Genomic DNA, 23,492 nt, shown 5'->3' with positions numbered 1-23,492 from the left:
CTTTCCAATTCAAGATGTCACGTTTACACACTACAGGAAGAGAAAATTTTGATTAAAAAATAGTCAAATACTAAAAGATAAATGAGCAATTATCACAGTGATACAAGATCAGAACTTTATCATGTATTTTTGTTATATTTCGCTATGTCTTCAAACTTCTGGAGAGGGAATTTATTCATTTATTTATTTGACGGAAATTTTTAATTAAGCATTTTAAAACACTCTTGTTTTGCTTTTCTAATTTTAAAAATCTGTTTTATTACAGTTCCTATTTTTAAGCCCTTGAAAGGAAAGGAACATGTGACGTCACCCTCCTTATGGGAAGTGGTGAATGATTGGCCACGCCTCTGTGCGCGAGGAGGCAGAGGCAGGTCGGGTGGTGGAGTCTGATTGAAGCCGTCCAGTGAAGAAACTACAGCAGGAGGAAGCAGTCCGTCGGCGTTACTTGCACATTTTTGACAGAGCACACCCTTTAAAATGGCGTACCACAGTCCGTACAAGGCTCCCCCACACATCAACGCTCCTCCGGACCAGGGCTTTCTGTGGAATATCTTCCAGAGGTGAGTGGCGGAGAGAGGCGGTTGGTTTCGCCGCTGTGTGCCTCTCTCACTCCGCTCCGCAGTGAACACTGCTGTCGTTTGAGGCGCGGAGAGGAACAGAGCGGGGCTGGGTGCTGGTGGTTTTCTTGACAGCTTTCTCTCTACTCTTGTTTCCTTCAAAACTATTTCTGGCATACGGAAGTGCCCCGCAGTGAAATTAGTGATTTGTCAGTTCTAAGGTTACCTCTCAGTTGTGGAGCTTCCTGGAAATACTACTGTAGTACACACATAGGAAATAGCTAGTTACACGTCCCACAGCTGGTCGCGTTACAGTACATCAGATTACTATACACAGTAGTTTTATGTAGCTTTTAATATTGGCGTTGAAATGAAGTAACAGCTGGCTCAACCAGTGAGCTGGCTTCTGTAGCAGTGAGAGTTTACAAACTGGATCCAAGGACCTCCAGGAGTCCTTGAAGGCTTTTGTTCAGGGTTCTCCCAGTAATACAGAGACACCTCAGTTGAATTCATTTAAAAACACAGATATGAGAGGGTATTTTGTGAATGAATTCTTGCCTACTGTCTGTATCAGCACCGAGCCACAAGGGTTAAATCCTCTCAAGATGTGGTTTCCTAAAGAATTCTGACAGTTGTGAGTCTATATGACGCAGTGTGTATTCATTTATGGGTCCCTGACATTAATTTATTTGTAAGCTCAGACCATAACAACCAACAACTGTATTATTTTTATCCTGAGCTGATGTTACAGTGTCAGCCGCAGCTTCCAAACGCTGATCGTCATCAATTTCACCATAGCCTGAGTCAAAAGTGTGTCAGCAGCTGAGAAGGTCACAGTTGTAGGCAGAGAGGGAAATAGTTGATATGTTTTGGCCCCTGGTAGTAGTAAGCTATAGAGTTATGTAATACTGCAGAGGATTTTTTTTCCTGCTGCTTTGCTTTCTCACAACATTGAGATGCTGCACGCGTTGCAAGGCTTGAAACACCCTTAACGAATTATTTATGTGTGGCGCAAAAAACCCTCAGAAATTAGGTTGGATCATGTACACACTTTGTCTCATGTATATGTATTTATTTCTCTTCATCTCTCTCACACATTCTTAATAATGCATGACTGCATCCACATGCCGCTTTACGTCATACAGATACGAGAATGTGACTGTCATGAGAACACACACAGTCATCCTCACTCAATTGAACATTGTGCTGGAACATCTGCTGCCTCTTGGTGAATATCTGGCAGAGCGGCGCTGGAATTCCCTCAGTCATGTGACCAGAGTCAATAGAGCATAGTTGACGCGGGAGGCCTCTCAATCTGTGTGACTTCCACGCTATGACTCACCCACTGTTGCACCGTCTTTTGCTAATCCATTCGGCTTAAGTCACACTTTGTAAGTGTCTTTATCCTCCTGTGCGATCATGGCTGGAGAAGAAATGTAGTCACATTTGTTCTGAAGCATTTCGCTCCTGTATTTTTAGATAAATTAAATTCCATGACTCGACACGGGCTGAGTCATGAGGAAGCCATTGTCTTGTTTTGACTGCGTTCTAAAGAATGATGTTGGCATGACAAATATGTCACCCAACCCAAGAACAACATGAGGCTTTGAGTTGGATTTAGATCAGCAGTGCAGATTTGTTGCTATGCAAGCACAACAACATGTCTGCTGCCAGTATGCTACTGCTTGGCGATCTCAGAACATTTGGAATGACAACATATTCAAACTCGCTAGTAACAAATTAGGACTTGTAGGGGAGGGAATCTGGCTGTGTGAAATAAATGAAAAGGAGTGAGTCAGATTTTTACATACAGTTAAAGCAGATGTGATCACTGAAACATGTGGAAACAGACCAAAAATAATATGAAAGCTAGCAATGAGAACTGACTGTTGGACACCAGGTTTTCGTGAATGCAGCTTTTAGCTGGGAGTTTCTCCTCTTCTCTATGGGAGCCACAGTGACATCACCTCACTTTTGGACCATTTATGTGGAAAGTAGGGCAGCCTTTGTTCCGCAAGCCATATTCCAACCGTATTGCTTAATAGGAAACAGTGAAACATGGGAAAATCTGAGCAGGATAACCGACTCAGCCATGATGTTTTATGTCGTCCGGCTGCTTCACATAGAAAGTTCTGTATTTGACGGCATGAAAGATGGAAACGCCAGATGCTCAACGGTCTGTGCTGCAGGCAAGAGGGCACTTTAATGATGTTTTCAACTTTTCAGCTCGCTTTAGGTAAAAGTCTGGTGTGGTAACTTTCCCTTAGGTTGAGTGAGCGAGGCGGTAAGAGGGAGGTGGGAGAAAAAAATACACACAAACGTCTTTGAGTTAATCTGTGTTTGTGTAATCAGTGTTTGGTAAAGGTTGTTCCCCCACTCCCTGCACCACCAACCCACCACTCCTCACTTTTACTGTGACAAAGCTCTCATTTATAGAGGCTGTTTTCTTTTTCTCCAAGGAGACCACCTTATGTTTATTTTTCTTTATTTAGGTAGGGGGAAGGTACACAGGCCATATAGCTGATCAGCGTGTAGAAAGCCTTGAAGGCTGCAGACATGGAGGGATGACGGCACATACAGCGTCACAGCTGGGAGCGGAAACCCAGCCCTCAAAGTCAGCACTGGGCTGGGCCTGTGGGTGGGGGGTGGGGGGTTCCCCGTCACCTCCCCTGCCTCTTCCCCTCTGCTGGTATTCACAACGCATTTGTCGAGCATGCTCTGTGTCGACAGGTTGGGCCAGGAAGGTTGCTAAGGAACAACTGAGTCACTGGATGTTTGAGTAACATTCAAACTGTGAGGCCCGTTATATACGTGTCACAGTCCAGCCTGTTAATGTTTTTATGTGTTTGCATCTCAGAGAAAGATGGCTCTTGGCTTGGAGTTGGGCTGTAAACGCATCTTAGTAGTTGTCAGCTTTAGGGAGATGGTTTAACAATCAAAATAATCCTCTTACAGTTTTTAGATTTTTATGTCATATCATGCCTTTTTATCTGAGGGGGTTTCCCTCATGCTTGCTAATTCCACACTACCGGTTTGTTCATTTCATGACCTAAAAACTGTTGGATGTTGGTCAGGAGGAGATGATGACCAGATGATGACAATGATCCAGAAAGTATACTAGTCCATACAAGTTTATTGGCATTTATTAAACCTATGGGATAAGTTGACAGCCTGCTCATAATCATGTCTTATTATGTTTCCTTTCTTTGATGTCAGTCGGTGATCCAGCTCCTCCGAAGAGTGGGTGTGTATTTCAGCTTCTTCAGTTCTATGTTTAAATTTGGACACAGCATTTGAAAATAATTTCTGTACTTAAAGAAGGGGAGCCCAATCCAATATCACTTATTCTTTTAAAACTAAAGTGATTATCTTCAGGTTTTTGATTGTTGGTTATTATACCTTGTTTAACCAAACCGGGCACAAACATGCATAAAACACACCGAACCTTTTGGAAATGTCCTTTTATTCAAGAACAACTTACAATAAGAAACAAAAATACTATAGGAGAGCAGAAGCCTTAAAATGTATTGCATTTAATTAAACCAAAAACCACGCATTGCGAGCTATGCCATCCATCTCGGTTGAGAGCAGAGAAATGTCTGGCCAAGTCCTCCACGAGTTATGCTCAGCACTCCCTCCTACCCCACGAAGCTTTGAATATTCACTGTTGATTACTACAGAAGCTCCGGAGCCCAAATAATGTTTTTTGGGACAGCCCTACCCGAAACTGACAGATTAATCAATAATGAAAATAATCTTTAGGTGCAGCTCTGTTATTGATTAAACTGACATTTATTTACTTCATTAACTGATTAATCGTTTGGTCCATAAAATGCCAGGCAGTAATGGAAAATCATAATTTTTCAAAGGCTAAATTGACATTTGGAAGCTACAACCAGAGAATGTTTGGCATTTTTGCTCTGATCAAATGTTTTGTTGATTAGTCTTGATTAAACGACTTGTTGTTTCAGATCGAAACCACGAAGGATAGATTACATTCTATTTTGTCATCATGTAAAATACAAATGAATTCCTTCTCATGTTTAGATTTTTATGCCACTTTGTCTTTATTTGATATAGTGATACAGGCCGGAAGCATGCAACTTTTTGGTTATATGGGGTTAACCACTAAGCCACCGGCACAGCTGTAAACTCATGTTTTTCTTCTTTTTAATTTGGTTTCACTTCTCACTTTAAAAGTATGTTACACTGTCTGAGATTCTCACAATCTGACACTATGCGGGTCGCACTGCAAGTTACTTGTACAGTTGCCAACATTCACTTTCACTTCTCTGTCTCAGGCTCAACAAACACACACACACACACACACACACTCACAGCTTGTCTGGCCGGTCTCAGGGGAGCTGCCAGCGTAAAGGCCGCCTTGTGTGTCCTAATCATAGAACTCCATTCATTCCCTGTGAACTGTTGAAATACTGTCGACACGCGCTCCAAAGGATCAAGTTTCAGCTGGCGAGTGTTGATGCCCGCTCCCATTGTGTGTCAGAACGTGTGTGTTTGTGTGAAGTGGTTGATACAGGCGGTATCTAATCTGTGTTTTCCTCCCCAGGGTCGACAAGGACCGGAGTGGAGTGATATCAGACTCAGAGCTTCAGCAGGCCTTATCAAACGGTACGTATCAGTCTGACTGTTCAGCCACTCCCTTTTGGGTTTCTTTCTGTTCATTTGTGCTCTGTTCTCATCTTCCTCCTCTGCCTCAGTCTCCTTTCCTCTCTAACTTTTTCACACTTTTATTACTCCCTCTCTACCTCTTTTTTGATGCCTCCGTCTCCGCGTTACACACCATTGCTCTCTCTTTGATTTAAGCAACTGTCAAGCCTTAAAGCAGGAAATGGTTTGTGATTTTATTTTTATCTCGAAGTGGCAGCTGAGCCGAATAGAAAATGAATGGAGTTTTATTTTTGTCCCAGAACAACAGGGAAGCAGGTGAAAAGTTCATCAGTTTAGCTTCAAAGAGAACGCTTTGATGCGCCTCAGTGTCCCTGTGATTACAGCTTCCTCAACACTGTAACCACTGCTGGTTGAAATTGTAGAACAGTAGTTGAATTGATTGAACGAATAAGAGCGATGCTTTACATTAAAAAGTTTGGATGATGGCTTTCTTACCTTCAACAAAAAACCTGAAACACAAATACAAAAAAACGTGTATGGAATGGACTAAACGCCATGTTTTCCTCCTCTAACATAAGCTATGAACATTAACATGGTCACAAAACACATGGAAATATAAATGAATGTTTTTTTTTTCTTTGGCAATTGACAATGGTTTGACGTGTCTATAGTCAGGAATGAATGGACTCCTCTGTTCGTTGGACGGTTCTAGCCTCCATGTCGACCATCAATTCTTGATACTGGACACCTCGTCAGCCATTATCCCTTAGGTAATGCATTAAAACCCTCTATTTGGTTGTCCAAGTATCTGAGCTAAGCATCTAAAACAGGGATATATTGAAATTGACAGACTGATCTTAGAACTTCCTAATCATTAGGAATATTCTGATCAAGTTTTTCTTTTCTTTTTTTGGCCTTTTCCCAATCCAAGTACTTTCATGTTGGGTATCTGCTAATGAAGTCTAATCCAATACATATATCTACTGAAATATTGATGAAATATGTTATCTGACCCACTGAAGTAGCTAGCAACAGCTGTAGCCTACTAAATGTGACACACCTTATTTTTCACGAGCTACTTTAACCAAATATTTTAGGTCCTGATTAAAAGCTATTAAGTTTACAAGCTTAAATAACGGATATTATAAAGTAAAAGATTGACTGGGAGAATGTGACTCTGAAGTGATCTGCTAGAGAGGAGACGTCTCACTGTGTTGGAGTTGTTAGAAATCCAGAAACACTCCATCCGCTCTGAATGTACAGCGGTGTAAGAGAGCGGAGATTCTTCGCTCACAGACTACGATCGGATTTTAATCAGCTATATTTTAGCGGATACCGAGCCATTAAAATATGCCTTGGTCTGCCCCGATGTCAATCTTTAGGAACAGCTTGGGTCTTTGAATCATCTGTAGTTTAGACCAGACCGAATCTAAAATGTTTAAAAATTGGCTCAGGATTTCAAGTAAATCTTCCCCCGTTACGAGTGTAAACTGCATATACACACTGCGCAAGAATGGAAAGCTTGACAGGCGAAGCTACAGTAACTAAAGGGGCGCGAGATTGTGAAATTGTAATCCAATGAGGATTGTTCCCTGGGCTGCAGAACGGGAGTTCATGTGAGAAAGATTGAATACTGAGAGGAAATAACTCACAAACTCAGCATGAAAAAGACCCAGGGATGGAACATGAGAATTAGAGCTGCTAGTGATGGAAGTGTACTCGCGCTGGTCCTGTGTAGCTCAGGAGGAGGAGGAGGAGGAGGATTCGAACAGGATCAAGGCTTTAGTTCCCACCGGGGCCCTCTAAACAAAAAAGAAAACCTTGTGATTCTGCGAGGCAGTTCGGAGAGCGCTGTTGAATAAATGATACAGCAGGTCATCTTCTCTGCGCCAATCCTGGCAAGTGAAGTCAGTTTTACTCCTGCTTGGACTGAGAAGAGCATCAGGCTGGTAAAATATCTGTTTTCATGCCAACACACACAACACCGCACCAGCATCACTTCTTGACCTTCCTCACAGTGAGACAGCAGGGTCAAAACACGCCACTGATGAATGAGATGCCCAGTGAGAGGAGCACAGGATGCCCAGAAAATGTAGCACTGGTTGATGTTTGTCTCCTCATTAAAACATAATAAGTTTATGGCTGAATTGCTCAGGCAGCTTTTCAAAGACTTCTGAACAGATTACTCTCTTTGGAAACCCATTTTTTTCTGGGCACTTCAGAGGGAAAGCAAAAAAAAAAAGAAGTGTTGAAGCCAGCAGCAGCAGCAGTGAAAGAAGCTGTTATCAGGCTGCGCAGTGGCTCTGGCTCAGCATACTGATTAGTGTGTGAGTTTTTGCATGCACGCATGAGCGCTTGTGTTTATCTACAATATGTGTGTGTTATTCATTTTGTCTGCAATCATTCCAAGGGTCAGTAAGGAGCCTTTTTGTTTTTACAGACTTGGCGTGCGTGCCTTTTCTTCAGCGTTGGGTGCTTGTGTACCTTGCTGCGTGCGTGCTTGTGGTGAACGGCAGGTTTTGCCGGTCTGGTCTGCGCCAGTTCATTAGGCTCACTGTGATATGAAACAGAGCCAGTGAGGCTGAACACACGCCGCACCTCATCCTGTCCTGCAGTGAAAGCGAGAGCCACCAAATCTGCCACAGTCTGTCTGTCTGTCGTCTAGGGCCGCAACTCACGATTATTTTCATTGACCATTAATCTGTTGATTATTTTCTCAATTAATCAATCAGGGTTTTGGTCGGAAATGTCGTTTCCTAAAGCCCACAATGTCTCGACTGTAAAGGAGTAAAGAAACCAGAAAGTGTTCACATTTAAGAAGCTGGAATCAGATAATTTCGACTTTATTTTCTAAAGAAATTACCAAAACCGATCAATCATTTATCAAAATAATTGGGAGATTTGTTTAATAGTTGACAACTAATCAATGATTGCATTAATCGTTGCAGCTCTGCTGTCCCCATGCACCACTGACAATCTTCTTTTATCTATATCGGTTTCACACCATCAGCCAACCTTTGTCTGCCATGTTGTTCCTCCTCCCTCAGGGGAGCAGAGTGCAGAGAGTATCAGGGCCCTGGAGGCTGGAGAGGCGAGGCAGGGGTTGTTGGCGCTTTGCTGATTACACTCCTCCATCCTCTGCTGTTTCTGCACCACATGCTCTCTCGTCCTCTTATCTCTCCTTTCAGTACGCTGCCTTCAATAGCTATCTTTTTGCATTTCTAAAAAATCTGTCAGCCATGTTTCAATGATTCTGGTTTTTGTTTTTTCAAAGTAAAAACAATGCTTGTGTAGCTTTATGCTCACAGTGACGATGATGTCACTGTGTCTTGTGTTACACACTGCATTATCAGCTTGACGTTGTCTCCCGCTGGCAGATCATCCTTCTGCTTGCATAAAATTAGAAACTAACAAAATTAGAGACTGAGAGTGGATGGACTTGTTTTGCAGCATCTCTCCTCTCCTCCTTTATCTTCTCTGATCTTTTATCTCTATCTCAACTTGTCTCCTCCCTTCTATCCTCTCCTCTCCTCTCTTATTTCATCTCCCCACAGTCCTCAGGAGGCTATGGCACCAGCTCAGTGCCCGCTGTGTCCTCTGTCTGTTTGTCCTCTCTCTCTCTAACTTTCTCTCTTTGTCTCTCGCCCATTCTCCCTTAGTCTCCACTTTCTCTGTCTTCTCCTCCCTCTCTCCATCCCTCTATCAGCTCTTGGTTTGAGAATGTATCATCCCTGATGAGACACGGATTGGCTTTGTGCCGCTCAAATGTATGTGCATGTCTGTGTCGTGTGTAGCTGCGCCATTTGCTAAAAATATGGAATATTTTGGCCTCCCCACGCTCAGCGGTGAGTAGACATCATACCAACTTGCCATCATGTTCCCCCTCTCTCCCGCGCACACAGATTTACACTCCTCCTCCTTGAGTTATTTATTTAAGTGTGTAGGAGCAGTAATAGCCTCGAAGATTGCTGATCCAATTGAGAGAGCACATGCTTGCTGTGCAGATTGCAGAGTTGGCTGAATGGCTTGACTCAAGGAGCTCCTTCAACAACTCTCTTACATCTGTGGCATTTTGTAAAACTCTGCTACACTGGAGTTAGGAGCCAGCAAGCATTGATTTTTGTCAGCCAACTTTGCAAAAAATCTTCTCCCTGTTATCAATCTTCAGTCCTGCTCAGCCATTTCTGTTACAGCTGAGCAGTGGATGAGATGCTTCATGCGCTCATTGACTCCGTGTTACACCCTGTGATTCTTATCTAATGCTGTGAGGCACCAGTGCTGATTATGAGTGACTGGATCCCTTGAGGCCAGCCTGCTGCTGCATGTCTCACACATCATGAGTATTGTCTGGCATAACGCACAAAAACAAACAGAAACTGAGAACGACTTGCTGTATGACCCATTGGCCAGTGACTATTTCTAATGTTTCATGACGCATCCACGATGTCCTGGAGGTGTTTTTGAAATATTGCATGCTACACAATCTCAGCTTTTAAAAATAGGACTTTCAGGATCTGGAAATTGGAATTGGGAATGATTCAGTACTGGTTATGATCCAATATTGGGTCCAATATTGGGTTCCGAAAACAAATATTAAAAGAAATACTAATCTAATTTGAATGTATGTATATAAATTAACTTATTTCACTGGTGGTTCCTGTACCACAGTTTGAGAAACAATGACTCAAATAAAATTATTCACGAAAAAAGAGCTGTGAGTATCGGTATCAGCAGATATCCAAACTAAGGAATCGGATCAATTGTATTTTTTTTTTACCCTTATATCTCAAACTAAAACCAGTCAGATCAGAATAAACCTCATGTGGCTCACGTGTGGAATGGCTCAAGTCTATGAAATGACTCTGCAGAGTGTATATAGCAGAAAATTCTGGCTTTGTGTGTCAAAGTTAATGTCCATGTGTGCTCACATATGTCGAGTGTGTGTGTCCAAGTGTCTCACTGAGCTCCAGCACAGCCGTTATATGCATGTGTACACACTGCGGTCACCTCACTCTGTTTTTCCATCAGCCTCCCTCTCTCCTCACCTCCCAGCCTCTCTCTCTCTCCTTTCTCCACCTCACCACTGGCAGTTAGGCTCCCCAGTGAGAGAGCCCAGTGTGTGGACTGGACAGAAGGTGTATTGTACCAGTTGGGCCATCAGACGCACACAAACATCTCAACCATACTGACCAGCTCAAACTGGGCCGCCACAGTCTGTCTGGCATACATTGGTGACCTCGCAGCCAGCTACTGGTGTGAAAAGTGTGTGTGTGACTGTGTGTGTGTGAGTAGAGGAATCAGTGTGGCTGTAAAGGTCAAAGCTTGTTTTTCTTCTCACTGCCTTTGGTCATGTTTGTGATGGCTCTAATGCTGGAGCAGCATCATTGCAACAGGCGCTACAAAAAGATTTCTGATTCCTCTTTGTCTGTCTGATCGGCTGGACATCTTGCAGTTTTAACTTGAACTAGCATCCTAGCCACTGTTCGAAGCAAAAAAAACAAACCAATTTGCCTTTTCATAACACTGAGATCTGGATTTCTATGTCAGAGTAAAACACCTGGTTGTATTAATAAGTAGGCATGTTCGTTACTCACTGATATAGTGGAAGGAAAGCCGGTTTTGAAGTGTCTCAAGTCCCGCTGGAATTCGGGAACACATATCAGTGGGGCAACAAACTTTAATGTAACACCAGTTCTTGGTTAATTTCGGTTTCTTTCACTCTCCTTCTTCACCTTCTTTGCCTCCTACATCATCAGGGTTATTTTTATTTTGCAATGAAGAGTTTCCAGTAATTCCAGTTGTTCCGTCATAACCCGTGGATCTTGAACGGGGAAAACATCAGTGCATCTTCCTGTTTTGTTTGTGCAATGGCAGGCATGCTTTTGTTGTGCTGTAATATGACCTTCTGTTGTGAAATATCCAGCCTAATACCATAGTGAAAGCAAGGTTTATAGTGAACCAATCTACACCTGGATGGTGTCATTTTTCTACAGCCATTACACCGTGCAATCAGTATTTACTTCAGAATGATACGTAGAAGTAAAAAAGTTGTCTATTGCAGTTTAAGTAGAGCTCAGCCGACACATCAGTCAGGCCTGTATATTGGGTGATATTACTCAATTGCAGACAGTAGAAAAATATCAGAGATTAGAGAAGAGATTAGTCTGAGGTAATTTACAAACAGTATGTCCATTATAGAGTTTTGGCTTTCACCGGACTGAACTGCAGCAAGTAAACACACAGCAGTCCCTCTGACTTAGTTCTACAAATTGCTGCTGCATCAGTACGTTTATGATATTTTGTGTTTGTTGCTTTCGATCAGGATTGCAATAAAAGTACAATATAAGAATATAGATTCTGGCTCAAACCCCAGTTCCAGTAAGAGCCTCAGGCCTGGTCCCAGACCAGCTCTACCCACAGTCCCAGACAGACTCACAAATCAATAAAACAGACCTGAAGAGGAAGGAATTGTCGAGTGTCTTCTTTGAACACTGAAGTAAAATCTGCCCAAAATGTCTTTAAGTCATAAACTCATTTATTTACAATTTATTTGGACATTTTATGGACCTTTTTAAAGATGGAATCCAGGTCAAAATAAATAAAATACAAAAAAACAAACCATTTTGCTTGCAACCTTTTTATTTAAATGAGGTTCTCTATTTCAAAGAGCTCCTATCTAAGCTCTTATAGCTCACGCTGCAAACCTGCTTACTGCTGGCATAGCTAAAGTGTGGAGGGAAATCAAAAACAAGCTGGAACAGGCGCAGCGTGAAAAAAGCTCCATACTTCGCCGAGGAGATGTTAAAATCCTGCAGATGCTGTTTAAAGGTCTGTAGATAGAGTTTCAGGGAGGGATCTTAGGTCAGCAAAAGTAGGCGAGAGAGTTCAGGTTACTGCAACACAAACTAAACTGCAAATGTTTTGTGCGCCTTTTCATCTCCTCTGGTCAATTCTCTTTTGTTGCCTCTGTTCATCTGGTTATCTCTCTTCTTTCTTCTCTTTTATGGGTTCTTTTGGTCTCTCTCATCTCGTCTCCTCTGCATCCTCCCATGCTCTCTCCTCTTTATTTCTGGTCCTGAACTGTCGGGCCTCTTGGTGATAAAGTGAGATGGTGAGTCAGCAAGGATTTAGATACCCTGATAAATCTCAGCGTCTTGAGAGAGTGTGAAGTAGACCATAAAGTATAAACACCCTGCTGAACTAAAGCACAATCAGTCTTTTTCCAGAGCGTTATAAGTGACAGGTGGATTCACATATGATTGAAGAGTTTGTCCTGTAGGTGAGAAATGACTGTTTTATGTGTTTGGGGGTGCGGAAGGCCATAAAATGTCACCAAACTTTAAGTCTTTTTTAAAAACAACTTTGACTTAGTTTTACGTCTGTTGTGATGAAATATAATGATGCATTCACACGTCACCTACTCCTTCCTTAATGTGATTTCCGCTATTTGGTCAATGCTTTTATCCTCCTCTCTTGTGAGTGCATTATCAGTGTGGGTGGCTGCTGCGGGAACTGAACATGACCCCTGCCTGTCATTTGTCTACACACAGATCTTTACTACTCCACGAACAAAATGCCAACCAATATAACAGGCAGAGGTGGCTGCCTACTACCGTTATCTCTCTATTAGGGGTGGGAATCACCAGAGCCCCAATATATCACATGACTTAAGCCACAATATGATATTATTGTGATTTTTAAAGTCCCCTTTTTTTTAGGCTCATACTTTTATTGTCGATGTCTACTAGAAAATGTTTTCATTAAATGCTTTAATGTTCAAAAAACACATTTCACTTTTCTCATACTTTCTATTCCTGAGGCACCTCTATTCACCCTCTGTCAACGCTCTATTTTAATGCCTGTCTCTTTAAGGCCCTCTTCCCGAAAAGACCAGTCTTGCTCTGATTGGTCAGCTCTCACAGGCCTGAGTGCTTTGATATATACCACCCCCCTCTTCATACTATCTATGCAAAATTATGGCATTTTGTTGTCCTCCTTTAAGCTGACATAGAACAAATCTAAGTAAACAACATAAATGAACCCACACATAATATTAATAATATTTATCCTTGGATTAAGATTAACAATACTCTCATCTTTTAAATACACAGTACACCGTATAAGTACACTGTACACATACCCAGTACACCGTACACATACCCAGTACACAGCACACAGTAGAAATACACAGTATACATACCCAATACACAGCACACGGCAGAAATACACAGTAGAAATACACAGCACACAGTAGAAATACACAGCAGACATACACAGCACACAGCAGAAATACACAGTAGAAATATACAGCACACAGAAGAAATACACAGCACACAGTAGAAATACACAGCAGAAATGCACAGAAATACACAGCACACAGTAGAAATACACAGCAGAAATACATAGCACACAGCAGAAATACACAGTAGAAATACACAGCACACAGAAATACACAGTAGAAATACACAGCAGAAATACACAGCAGAAATACATAGCACACAGCAGAAATACACAGTAGAAATACACAGCACACAGAAATAGACAGTTGAAATACACAGTAGAAATACACATCACACAGTAGAAATACACAGCAGAAAACACAGCACACAGCAGAAACTACTGGGTATATGCATTTCTACTGTGTATTTCTGCTGTGCTTTTCTACTGTCTATTTCTACTGTGCAGAAATACACAGTAGAAATACACAGCACACAGTATAAATACACAGCAGAAATACACAGCACACAGCAGAAATACACAGTAGAAATATACAGCACACAGAAGAAATACACAGCACACAGTAGAAATACACAGTAGAAATACACAGCAGAAATGCACAGAAATACACAGCACACAGTAGAAATACACAGTAGAAATACACAGCAGAAATACATAGCACACAGTAGAAATACACAGTAGAAATACACAGCACACAGAAATACACAGTAGAAATACACAGCAGAAATACACAGTAGAAATACACAGAAATACACAGCACACAGTTGAAATACACAGCACACAGTTGAAATACACATCACACAGTAGAAATACACAGCAGAAAACACAGCACACAGCAGAAATACACAGTAGAAATATACAGCACACAGTAGAAATACACAGCAGAAATACACAGCACACAGTAGAAATACACAGTAGAAATACAAAGCAGAAATACACAGCACACAGCAGAAATGCACAGAAATACACAGCACACAGAAATACACAGTAGAAAAGCACAGCAGAAATACACAGTAGCAATACACAGAAATACACAGCACACAGTAGAAATACACAGTAGAAATACACATCACACAGTAGAAATACACAGAAATACACAGCACACAGTAGAAATACACAGTAGAAATACACAGAAGAAATACACATCACACAGTAGAAATACAGTACGCAGTAGAAATACACAATAGAAATACGCAGTAGAAATACACAGCACACAGTTGAAATACACAGTAGAAATACACATCACACAGTTGAAATACACAGTAGAAATACACATCACACAGTAGAAATACACAGCAGAAAACACAGCACACAGCAGAAATACACAGTAGAAATATACAGCACACAGTAGAAATACACAGCAGAAATACACAGCACACAGTAGAAATACACAGTAGAAATACAAAGCAGAAATACACAGCACACAGCAGAAATGCACAGAAATACACAGCACACAGAAATACACAGTAGAAAAGAACAGCAGAAATACACAGTAGCAATACACAGAAATACACAGCACACAGTAGAAATACACAGTAGAAATACACATCACACAGTAGAAATACACAGCAGAAATACACAGCACACAATAGAAATACACAGTAGAAATACACAGCAATACACAGCACACAGTAGAAATACACAGTAGAAATACACAGAAGAAATACACATCACACAGTAGAAATACAGTACGCAGTAGAAATACACAATAGAAATACGCAGTAGAAATACACAGCAGAAATACACAGTAGAAATACACAGCACACAGTTGAAATACACAGTAGAAATACACATCACACAGTTGAAATACACAGTAGAAATACACATCACACAGTAGAAATACACAGCAGAAATACACAGCACACAGCAGAAATACACAGTAGAAATATACAGTACGCAGTAGAAATACACAATAGAAATACACAGCACACAGTAGAAATACACAGAAGAAATACACAGCAGAAATACACAGCACACAGTAGAAATACACAGTAGAAATATACAGTACGCAGTAGAAGTACACAATAGAAATACGCAGTAGAAATACACAGAAATACACATCACGCAGTAGAAATACACAGAAATACACAGCACACAGTAGAAATACACAGTAGAAATACACAGCACACAGTAGAAATACACAGCAGAATTACACAGCACACAGTAGAAATACACAGTAGAAATACACAGAAATACACAGAAGAAATACACAGCAGAAACACACAGCACACAGTAGAAATACACAGTAGAAATACACAGCACACAGTAGAAAAACAGTACGCAGTAGAAATACACAATAGAAATACGCAGTAGAAATACACAGAAATACACATCACGCAGTAGAAATACACAGAAATACACAGCACACAGTAGAAATACACAGTAGAAATACACAGCACACAGTAGAAATACACAGCAGAATTACACAGCACACAGTAGAAATACACAGAAGAAATACACAGCAGAAATACACAGCACACAGTAGAAATACACAGTAGAAATACACAGCACACAGTAGAAAAACAGTACGCAGTAGAAATGCACAATAGAAATACGCAGTAGAAATACACAGAAATACACATCACGCAGTAGATGTACACATAAATACACAGCACACAGTAGAAATACACAGAAATACACAGCACACAGTAGAAATACACAGCAGAAAACACAGCACACAGCAGAAATACACAGTAGAAATACACAGCAGAAATACACAGCACACAGTAGAAATACACAGTAGAAATACAAAGCAGAAATACACAGCACACAGCAGAAATGCACAGAAATACACATCACACAGTAGAAATACACAGCAGAAAACACAGCACACAGCAGAAATACACAGTAGAAATATACAGCACACAGTAGAAATACACAGCAGAAATACACAGCACACAGTAGAAATACACAGTAGAAATACAAAGCAGAAATACACAGCACACAGCAGAAATGCACAGAAATACACAGCACACAGAAATACACAGTAGAAAAGCACAGCAGAAATACACAGTAGCAATACACAGAAATACACAGCACACAGTAGAAATACACAGTAGAAATACACATCACACAGTAGAAATACACAGCAGAAATACACAGCACACAATAGAAATACACAGTAGAAATACACAGCAATACACAGCACACAGTAGAAATACACAGTAGAAATACACAGAAGAAATACACATCACACCGTAGAAATACAGTACGCAGTAGAAATACACAATAGAAATACGCAGTAGAAATACACAGCAGAAATACACAGTAGAAATACACAGCACACAGTTGAAATACACAGTAGAAATACACATCACACAGTTGAAATACACAGTAGAAATACACATCACACAGTAGAAATACACAGCAGAAATACACAGCACACAGCAGAAATACACAGTAGAAATATACAGTACGCAGTAGAAATACACAATAGAAATACACAGCACACAGTAGAAATACACATAAATACACAGCACACAGTAGAAATACACAGAAGAAATACACAGCAGAAATACACAGCACACAGTAGAAATACACAGTAGAAATATACAGTACGCAGTAGAAATACACAATAGAAATACGCAGTAGAAATACACAGAAATACACATCACGCAGTAGAAATACACAGAAATACACAGCACACAGTAGAAATACACAGTAGAAATACACAGCACACAGTAGAAATACACAGCAGAATTACACAGCACACAGTAGAAATACACAGTAGAAATACACAGAAATACACAGAAGAAATACACAGCAGAAACACACAGCACACAGTAGAAATACACAGTAGAAATACACAGCACACAGTAGAAAAACAGTACGCAGTAGAAATACACAATAGAAATACGCAGTAGAAATACACAGAAATACACATCACACAGTAGAAATACACAGAAATACACAGCACACAGTAGAAATACACAGTAGAAATACACAGCACACAGTAGAAATACACAGCAGAATTACACAGCACACAGTAGAAATACACAGAAGAAATACACAGCAGAAATACACAGCACACAGTAGAAATACACAGTAGAAATACACAGCACACAGTAGAAAAACAGTACGCAGTAGAAATGCACAATAGAAATACGCAGTAGAAATACACAGAAATACACATCACGCAGTAGAAATACACATAAATACACAGCACACAGTAGAAATACACAGTAGAAATACACAGCACACAGTAGAAATACACAGCAGAATTACACAGCACACAGTAGAAATGCACAGTAGAAATACACAGAAATACACAGCACACAGTAGAAATACACAGTAGAAATATACAGTACGCAGTAGAAATACACAATAGAAATACACAGCACACAGTAGAAATACACAGAAGAAATACACAGCAGAAATACACAGCACACAGTAGAAATACACAGTAGAAATATACAGTACGCAGTAGAAATACACAGTAGAAATACGCAGTAGAAATACACAGAAATACACATCACGCAGTAGAAATACACAGAAATACACAGCACACAGTAGAAATACACAGTAGAAATACACAGCACACAGTAGAAATACACAGCAGAATTACACAGCACACAGTAGAAATACACAGTAGAAATACACAGAAATACACAGAAGAAATACACAGCAGAAACACACAGCACACAGTAGAAATACACAGTAGAAATACACAGCACACAGTAGAAAAACAGTACGCAGTAGAAATGCACAATAGAAATACGCAGTAGAAATACACAGAAATACACATCACGCAGTAGAAATACACAGAAATACACAGCACACAGTAGAAATACACAGTAGAAATACACAGCACACAGTAGAAATACACAGCAGAATTACACAGCACACAGTAGAAATGCACAGTAGAAATACACAGAAATACACAGCACACAGTAGAAATACACAGTAGAAATACACAGCAGAAATACACAGCACACTGTAGAAATACACAGTAGAAATACACAGCAGAAATACACATCTCACAGTAGAAATACACAGCAGAAATACACAGCACACAGCAGAAATTCACAGCAGAAATACACAGCAGAAATACACAGCACACAGTAGAAATACACAGTAGAAATACACAGAAATACACAGCACACAATAGAAATACACAGCAGAAATAGTAGAGTAGAAATACACAGTAGAATACACAGTAGAAATACACAGTAGAAATACATATACCCAGCATACCCATCTGTGTATTTCTACTGTGTGCTGTGTATTTCTGCTGTGTATTTCTACTGTGTATTTCTACTGTGTGCTGTGTATTTCTGCTGTGTTTTTCTACTGTGTATTTCACAGCACACAGTAGAAATACACAGTAGAAATAAACAGAAATACACAGCACACAGTAGAAATAGACAGTAGAAAAGCACAGCGGAAATACACAGTAGAAATACATATACCCAGCATACCCAGCACACAGTAAAAATTCACAGTATACATACACAGCACACAGTAGAAAACAACATCCCTTTATTGGTATCTTGTGATACAGCAGTGGTCTTAAAATTAAATATGGGCACTTAAAGCTATTTATCTTGAGAACATTTTGTGATTAAGCCAAAATAATGAAATCTTAACCATCTGAGGATAATGGTCCTAAAAAAATATTAGCAGCTGCTCTCAGCTTCTGTAGTTGGCAGTCTAATAACTCTCTACTGAAAACTTACAGTATGAACTTTGCCTCATAATTGTCCTCTGTGGAGCTGGATTATCTGTTGTGTTTTATAACGATATCTTCTGTGTCTTTATCTGCAATACAAGTAAGGTTATACATGTTTTTAATGTTGTCCAATAGATACTAAAATAGCCCAGTAATCTCACTGGGCCGGTATGTCTTTAACTGGTTTTGTTCTGACTCACAGGCACATGGACTCCTTTCAACCCAGTGACGGTGCGCTCCATCATATGTAAGTAGCTGCTAACAAAGACATGCTTGTTGTTTATTTGCCTCCTCTCCATGACGGCCAACAAATTAATTCAGTTTTGAGCGGTCTGAGAGCAGGAATATACTTATCTTGGCTTCAGTAAGTGCTGCTCTAGTGGAAACCTGCAGCCATCAATAAAAGAAGGAGCAGGAGAGAGCATCTGGAGGAAATGGGAAAGTTTGTCTCAAAAGGCAGCAGCCGATTGCCTCGGACTCCGAATAACGATCTGTTTACACTCTAGTTGTTATATACAGCTGAGGTTAAGGAACTCTGCTGTGTAGTCAAGGGCTACGGATTTTTAATTTTACTACTGTAGGTCTGACCACTTCACCACAAATAAAGCTGCCTTTGTACTTTCAGTTTTTAGGTGTATATCTCTTCTTGAATCTGAAAGAATGTGGCTGATTTATTATCTACCTTTAAACTCACATTTTGCACGTTTGCTTCCAGTTTAGACAAAAATATGCCAAAAATATTGTTCCCCGGGTCTCATGTGTACTTTGTACCATTTTTGTTGTGCAACTTGCGGAGTAAATCCCTCTAATTCCATCGCTTCACCATCCCACTGTACCATACTCTGTAAATCTATTGTTTAATAGTTCCCCCAGCAAGAATCCTGTGATAACACTCCCTTTGTTGGGAGGTAATTGGATTGAACCACACAGGGGTGAGGAGTGGAGTACTGTTGGGGAGGATCAAGCAGTCTTATGAGGCAGGAGCTAGTCAAGTGTGAGACTCACAGTTTACACTTTTCTGCTCTCTGACAGCCATTTAAAACTGTTGTTTTTGCTTTCACGTCACAGGATTGGTTCCCAACTGTGTCCAACATGTCAAAAGTTGTGTGTATAAATTTCTTTAACCTCTTCCGCCTCTCTCTTTAGCCATGTTCGACAGGGAAAATAAAGGCGGGGTCAACTTCAATGAGTTTGCCGGCGTATGGAAATACATCACAGACTGGCAGAACATCTTCAGGACCTATGACAGGGACAACTCGGGCTTCATCGATAAGAACGAGCTCAGACAGGCGCTAACTGGATTCGGTGAGCAGCAAAGTATGCTTATTAATTTCAGTTTGGTGACTGTGGTGGAGGGCTCCATTGCTGTCTGTAGAAGGGTCCTTTCTCTGGGTCATAAGGTCAGATTCTGTCTTTTCAGTAGCTACCTGTTTGTTTTTGGAAATTGTTTATTAAAGGAATAGTTTGGAATTTTATCCTTAATTCAGTCACCGCTCATGTTTTATATACTTGATAGGTTCGCAAACGTTCATTGTTATTTTTTCGCAACAACACACTAATGGAGATGTATTGATGAGTCAAAATCTATTAATTGGCAACTATTTTGAAAAGAACATCAGGATTTGCTGCTAATCGGTGCCATTTACGATAGTTGATGAAGAGTCTTTAGGTTTGGACTGTTGGTTGGGCAAAAAATCTACTTGAAGATGTCAATTCTTTCATATTTTATAGACTAAATGATTAATCAGTTATTGATATAATCAGCAGGTTAATCAATAATGAAAATAATTGTTAGTTGCAGCCTTACACGCTAGGGTTTTAGACAAAAGACAGAAATTTCCACAAAAAAAACCAAAACATACATCATAATTGTCAAAAGTTTTTCCATTATTGTTATTGTGATGAACCAGAATTTACAGACGAAGACTTGCAACATACAGTTGGAGGAGAAACTGCACAAATTTGAAGAATGGAAGCTTTTTGTGGATTTGGTTTTGGATTTGTCCTCTACTAATTACAGAAATTACAAATAAAAAATGAAAATTTCTAAAATTTAAAAACTGTTCAGTCTGTGAGTGATTTTGCAGGAATTCGCTTTGGTTTGGTTAATTTTCCTCAATTTAGTGTATGATTTCCAAAACAATTGTACAAGACACATAACACACTTTTATCCACTATGCACACTGCATAAATGAAACAAGAGCAGGAAGAAGAGAAGCTATTATCACCTGCTGGTTTCTTAATAATAACGTAAAATAATGTAGATACAGATGGCCAACCCTTCTTTGTTTGTTTTTGTGATTGTGTCACGTGTTTATGTGTAAAAGCGCCTACAGCAAAATCCCTAAAGTCTTCTGTTTAAGTTCAGTAAATGCCAGAAGAGCCATAATCAATATGTTGTTGAAACTGAGATGTCGCTGACAATATATGTCAGTTAAAACTGCAGTAAAGGCTGAGTGATAAGGACGTATTATACTGATGGAGGCAGTACTGTGAAGACATCCTTTCATTTGACCTTATCATTCTTAACTACTGTCACAAGCTGTTCATCTGCTGCAGCCAGTGTGCACCAGCACAGCTCCAAGTTGTCTACAGCTCTGCAGCAACAGTTGTTCAAATGTTCTCCTCCACTGTGAAGTCATCACATGGACAAGTTTTTGTTCTACTTAAGACTTGTTCCCTTCCACTACTGAGGAGCCTCGGGTGCTGTTAAGCTGTGTAGGTGACCATACTGGGGAATTTAAAATCCATGTCCTGTATATTGTTAATGTGTTATTTCCTGTTTTGTGCAGGGTATCGTCTATCAGACCAGTTCTATGGCACGCTGATAGAAAAGTTCGACCGCCAGAGGAAGGGACAGGTTGCCTTCGATGACTTCATCCAGTGCTGTATTGTACTACAGGTAACAGATTCACACTAAATAAAAAAAACACCAAAAAAACTGAATGCACATACATGAATATATGATGTCCTTGGGTTTTGCACTTGAATCACAACAAGGCTACTCTTGTATTCATAAGATTCAAAGGGAGGGTTTAATTATGCAAACGCATTACAGTCTTCCTTTTTAGATTATTAATCTCTTGTGGAAGCTCCACTTGAGCCTGCTGCTTGTTCTGTTCCGGTAATTTCACACACACACACACAGCTGAGTGGAAGCTGCCAAGTGTGACTATAACCTTTCATTAATACAGTAGCTGAAGCAGCTCTTTCAGGTACACTAGGAGAGTAAAATAACAGCTGCTTTTGAAGTGCCCCTCTCAAGGTGTCACAATAGCTCTAGCTCCGCTTTATTTGGCACTTTTCCAGACCTAGATTTGAAGGAGTGACCTTGTGTTGCTATATTTGAATCTTAAATGTGATATGACGTAAAAATTGTGAATACAACAATGAGGTTTCAATATGACACCGAATCTGTAAGAATAAATGTATATTCATGGTGTATCGGTTCATATTAATTCACTCTTTTTTGCCTCTTTTCTACAGAGGTTGACTGACGTGTTCAGGCGGTACGACACAGACCAGGATGGCTGGATCCAGGTTTCATATGAACAGTATCTATCCATGGTCTTCAATATAGTATAACGCACACGGATCACCACAGAAGAGCACAACTGGACACAACTGTGCCAAAGCTAGCGGCACCTCCCGGATGTTTGCCATGGTGGACACTACAAGATTTTTTTAAACTTTACTTTAGCCCAGTTGTGCTATTTCACACAAATTTATAGAAATGAACACACCAAAATATGAAAAACAAGATAGTATTTGTTTTGAGGTCCAACTACAATGCTTGACGTATATAAAAAAATCTTGTAGTGTTTTGTTGGATGACCAATCTGAGCTACATCTGTGTTGGGGTTGGGGAATTGAATGGACACACCTCGTCTTTCTGTCTGTCAGTCTGTCTGTTATTGTCGACAACCTTTTTAATGTCTTAACTTTAATTGATACAATTAAAAAATATTAACTCTGCTGAGAGTTAAAACGATGCATTGTAAATATGATTTAAGATGCATTGCATGCTTTTCAGGGAAATTTAGCCCCACGTCGAAGCATGCTTTCCCTTTCTCTTGTCTTTTCCTCAGCCCTATTTTGCTCAAAGCCATGTTTACAAAAACAGTGAAGGCAGGTAATGTTCTGCTTCGAGATTCACTGACATGCCAGCTTACATGCCATATTTGTACAAACTTATTTTTAACAGCGACTCTTCAAATGTTAGAACATATAATTTTTGGTAGAGGGGTTAAGCATAATGCCTTTTAGTATGGCTTATTTTTTGTGCATGATGCCTTAAAATGTGTAAAAACGACACAAAAAGAGAAATCTTTTATTAAAAAAACTGAAAATCTTTGGTGGAGTTGTCTTTCATTATTTACAGGCCCACAGAGCCACGT

The 23,492-nt window shown here is 40.2% G+C and overlaps 1 protein-coding gene across 1 annotated transcript; it reads left to right on the top strand.

Moving 5' to 3' along the window:
- Positions 1–350: 350 nt before the first annotated feature.
- pdcd6 (programmed cell death 6) lies at positions 351–23,446 on the top strand. Its single transcript, XM_084340201.1, has 6 exons — positions 351–560; positions 5,128–5,189; positions 19,298–19,342; positions 20,242–20,400; positions 21,888–21,997; positions 22,582–23,446. Exons 1-6 carry the CDS (start codon positions 478–480, stop codon positions 22,678–22,680), a joined length of 558 nt encoding a protein of 185 aa, XP_084196327.1. The 5' UTR covers positions 351–477; the 3' UTR covers positions 22,681–23,446.
- The last annotated feature ends 46 nt before the right edge of the window (positions 23,447–23,492 follow it).

Source organism: Pagrus pagrus (assembly GCF_965226575.1).
Source record: "Pagrus pagrus genome assembly, chromosome: 20".
In the NCBI taxonomy this organism is placed as follows: domain Eukaryota; kingdom Metazoa; phylum Chordata; class Actinopteri; order Spariformes; family Sparidae; genus Pagrus; species Pagrus pagrus.
The sequence above is the reverse complement of the archived record's forward strand: the minus strand, read 5'-3'. Positions and strand labels throughout refer to the sequence as shown.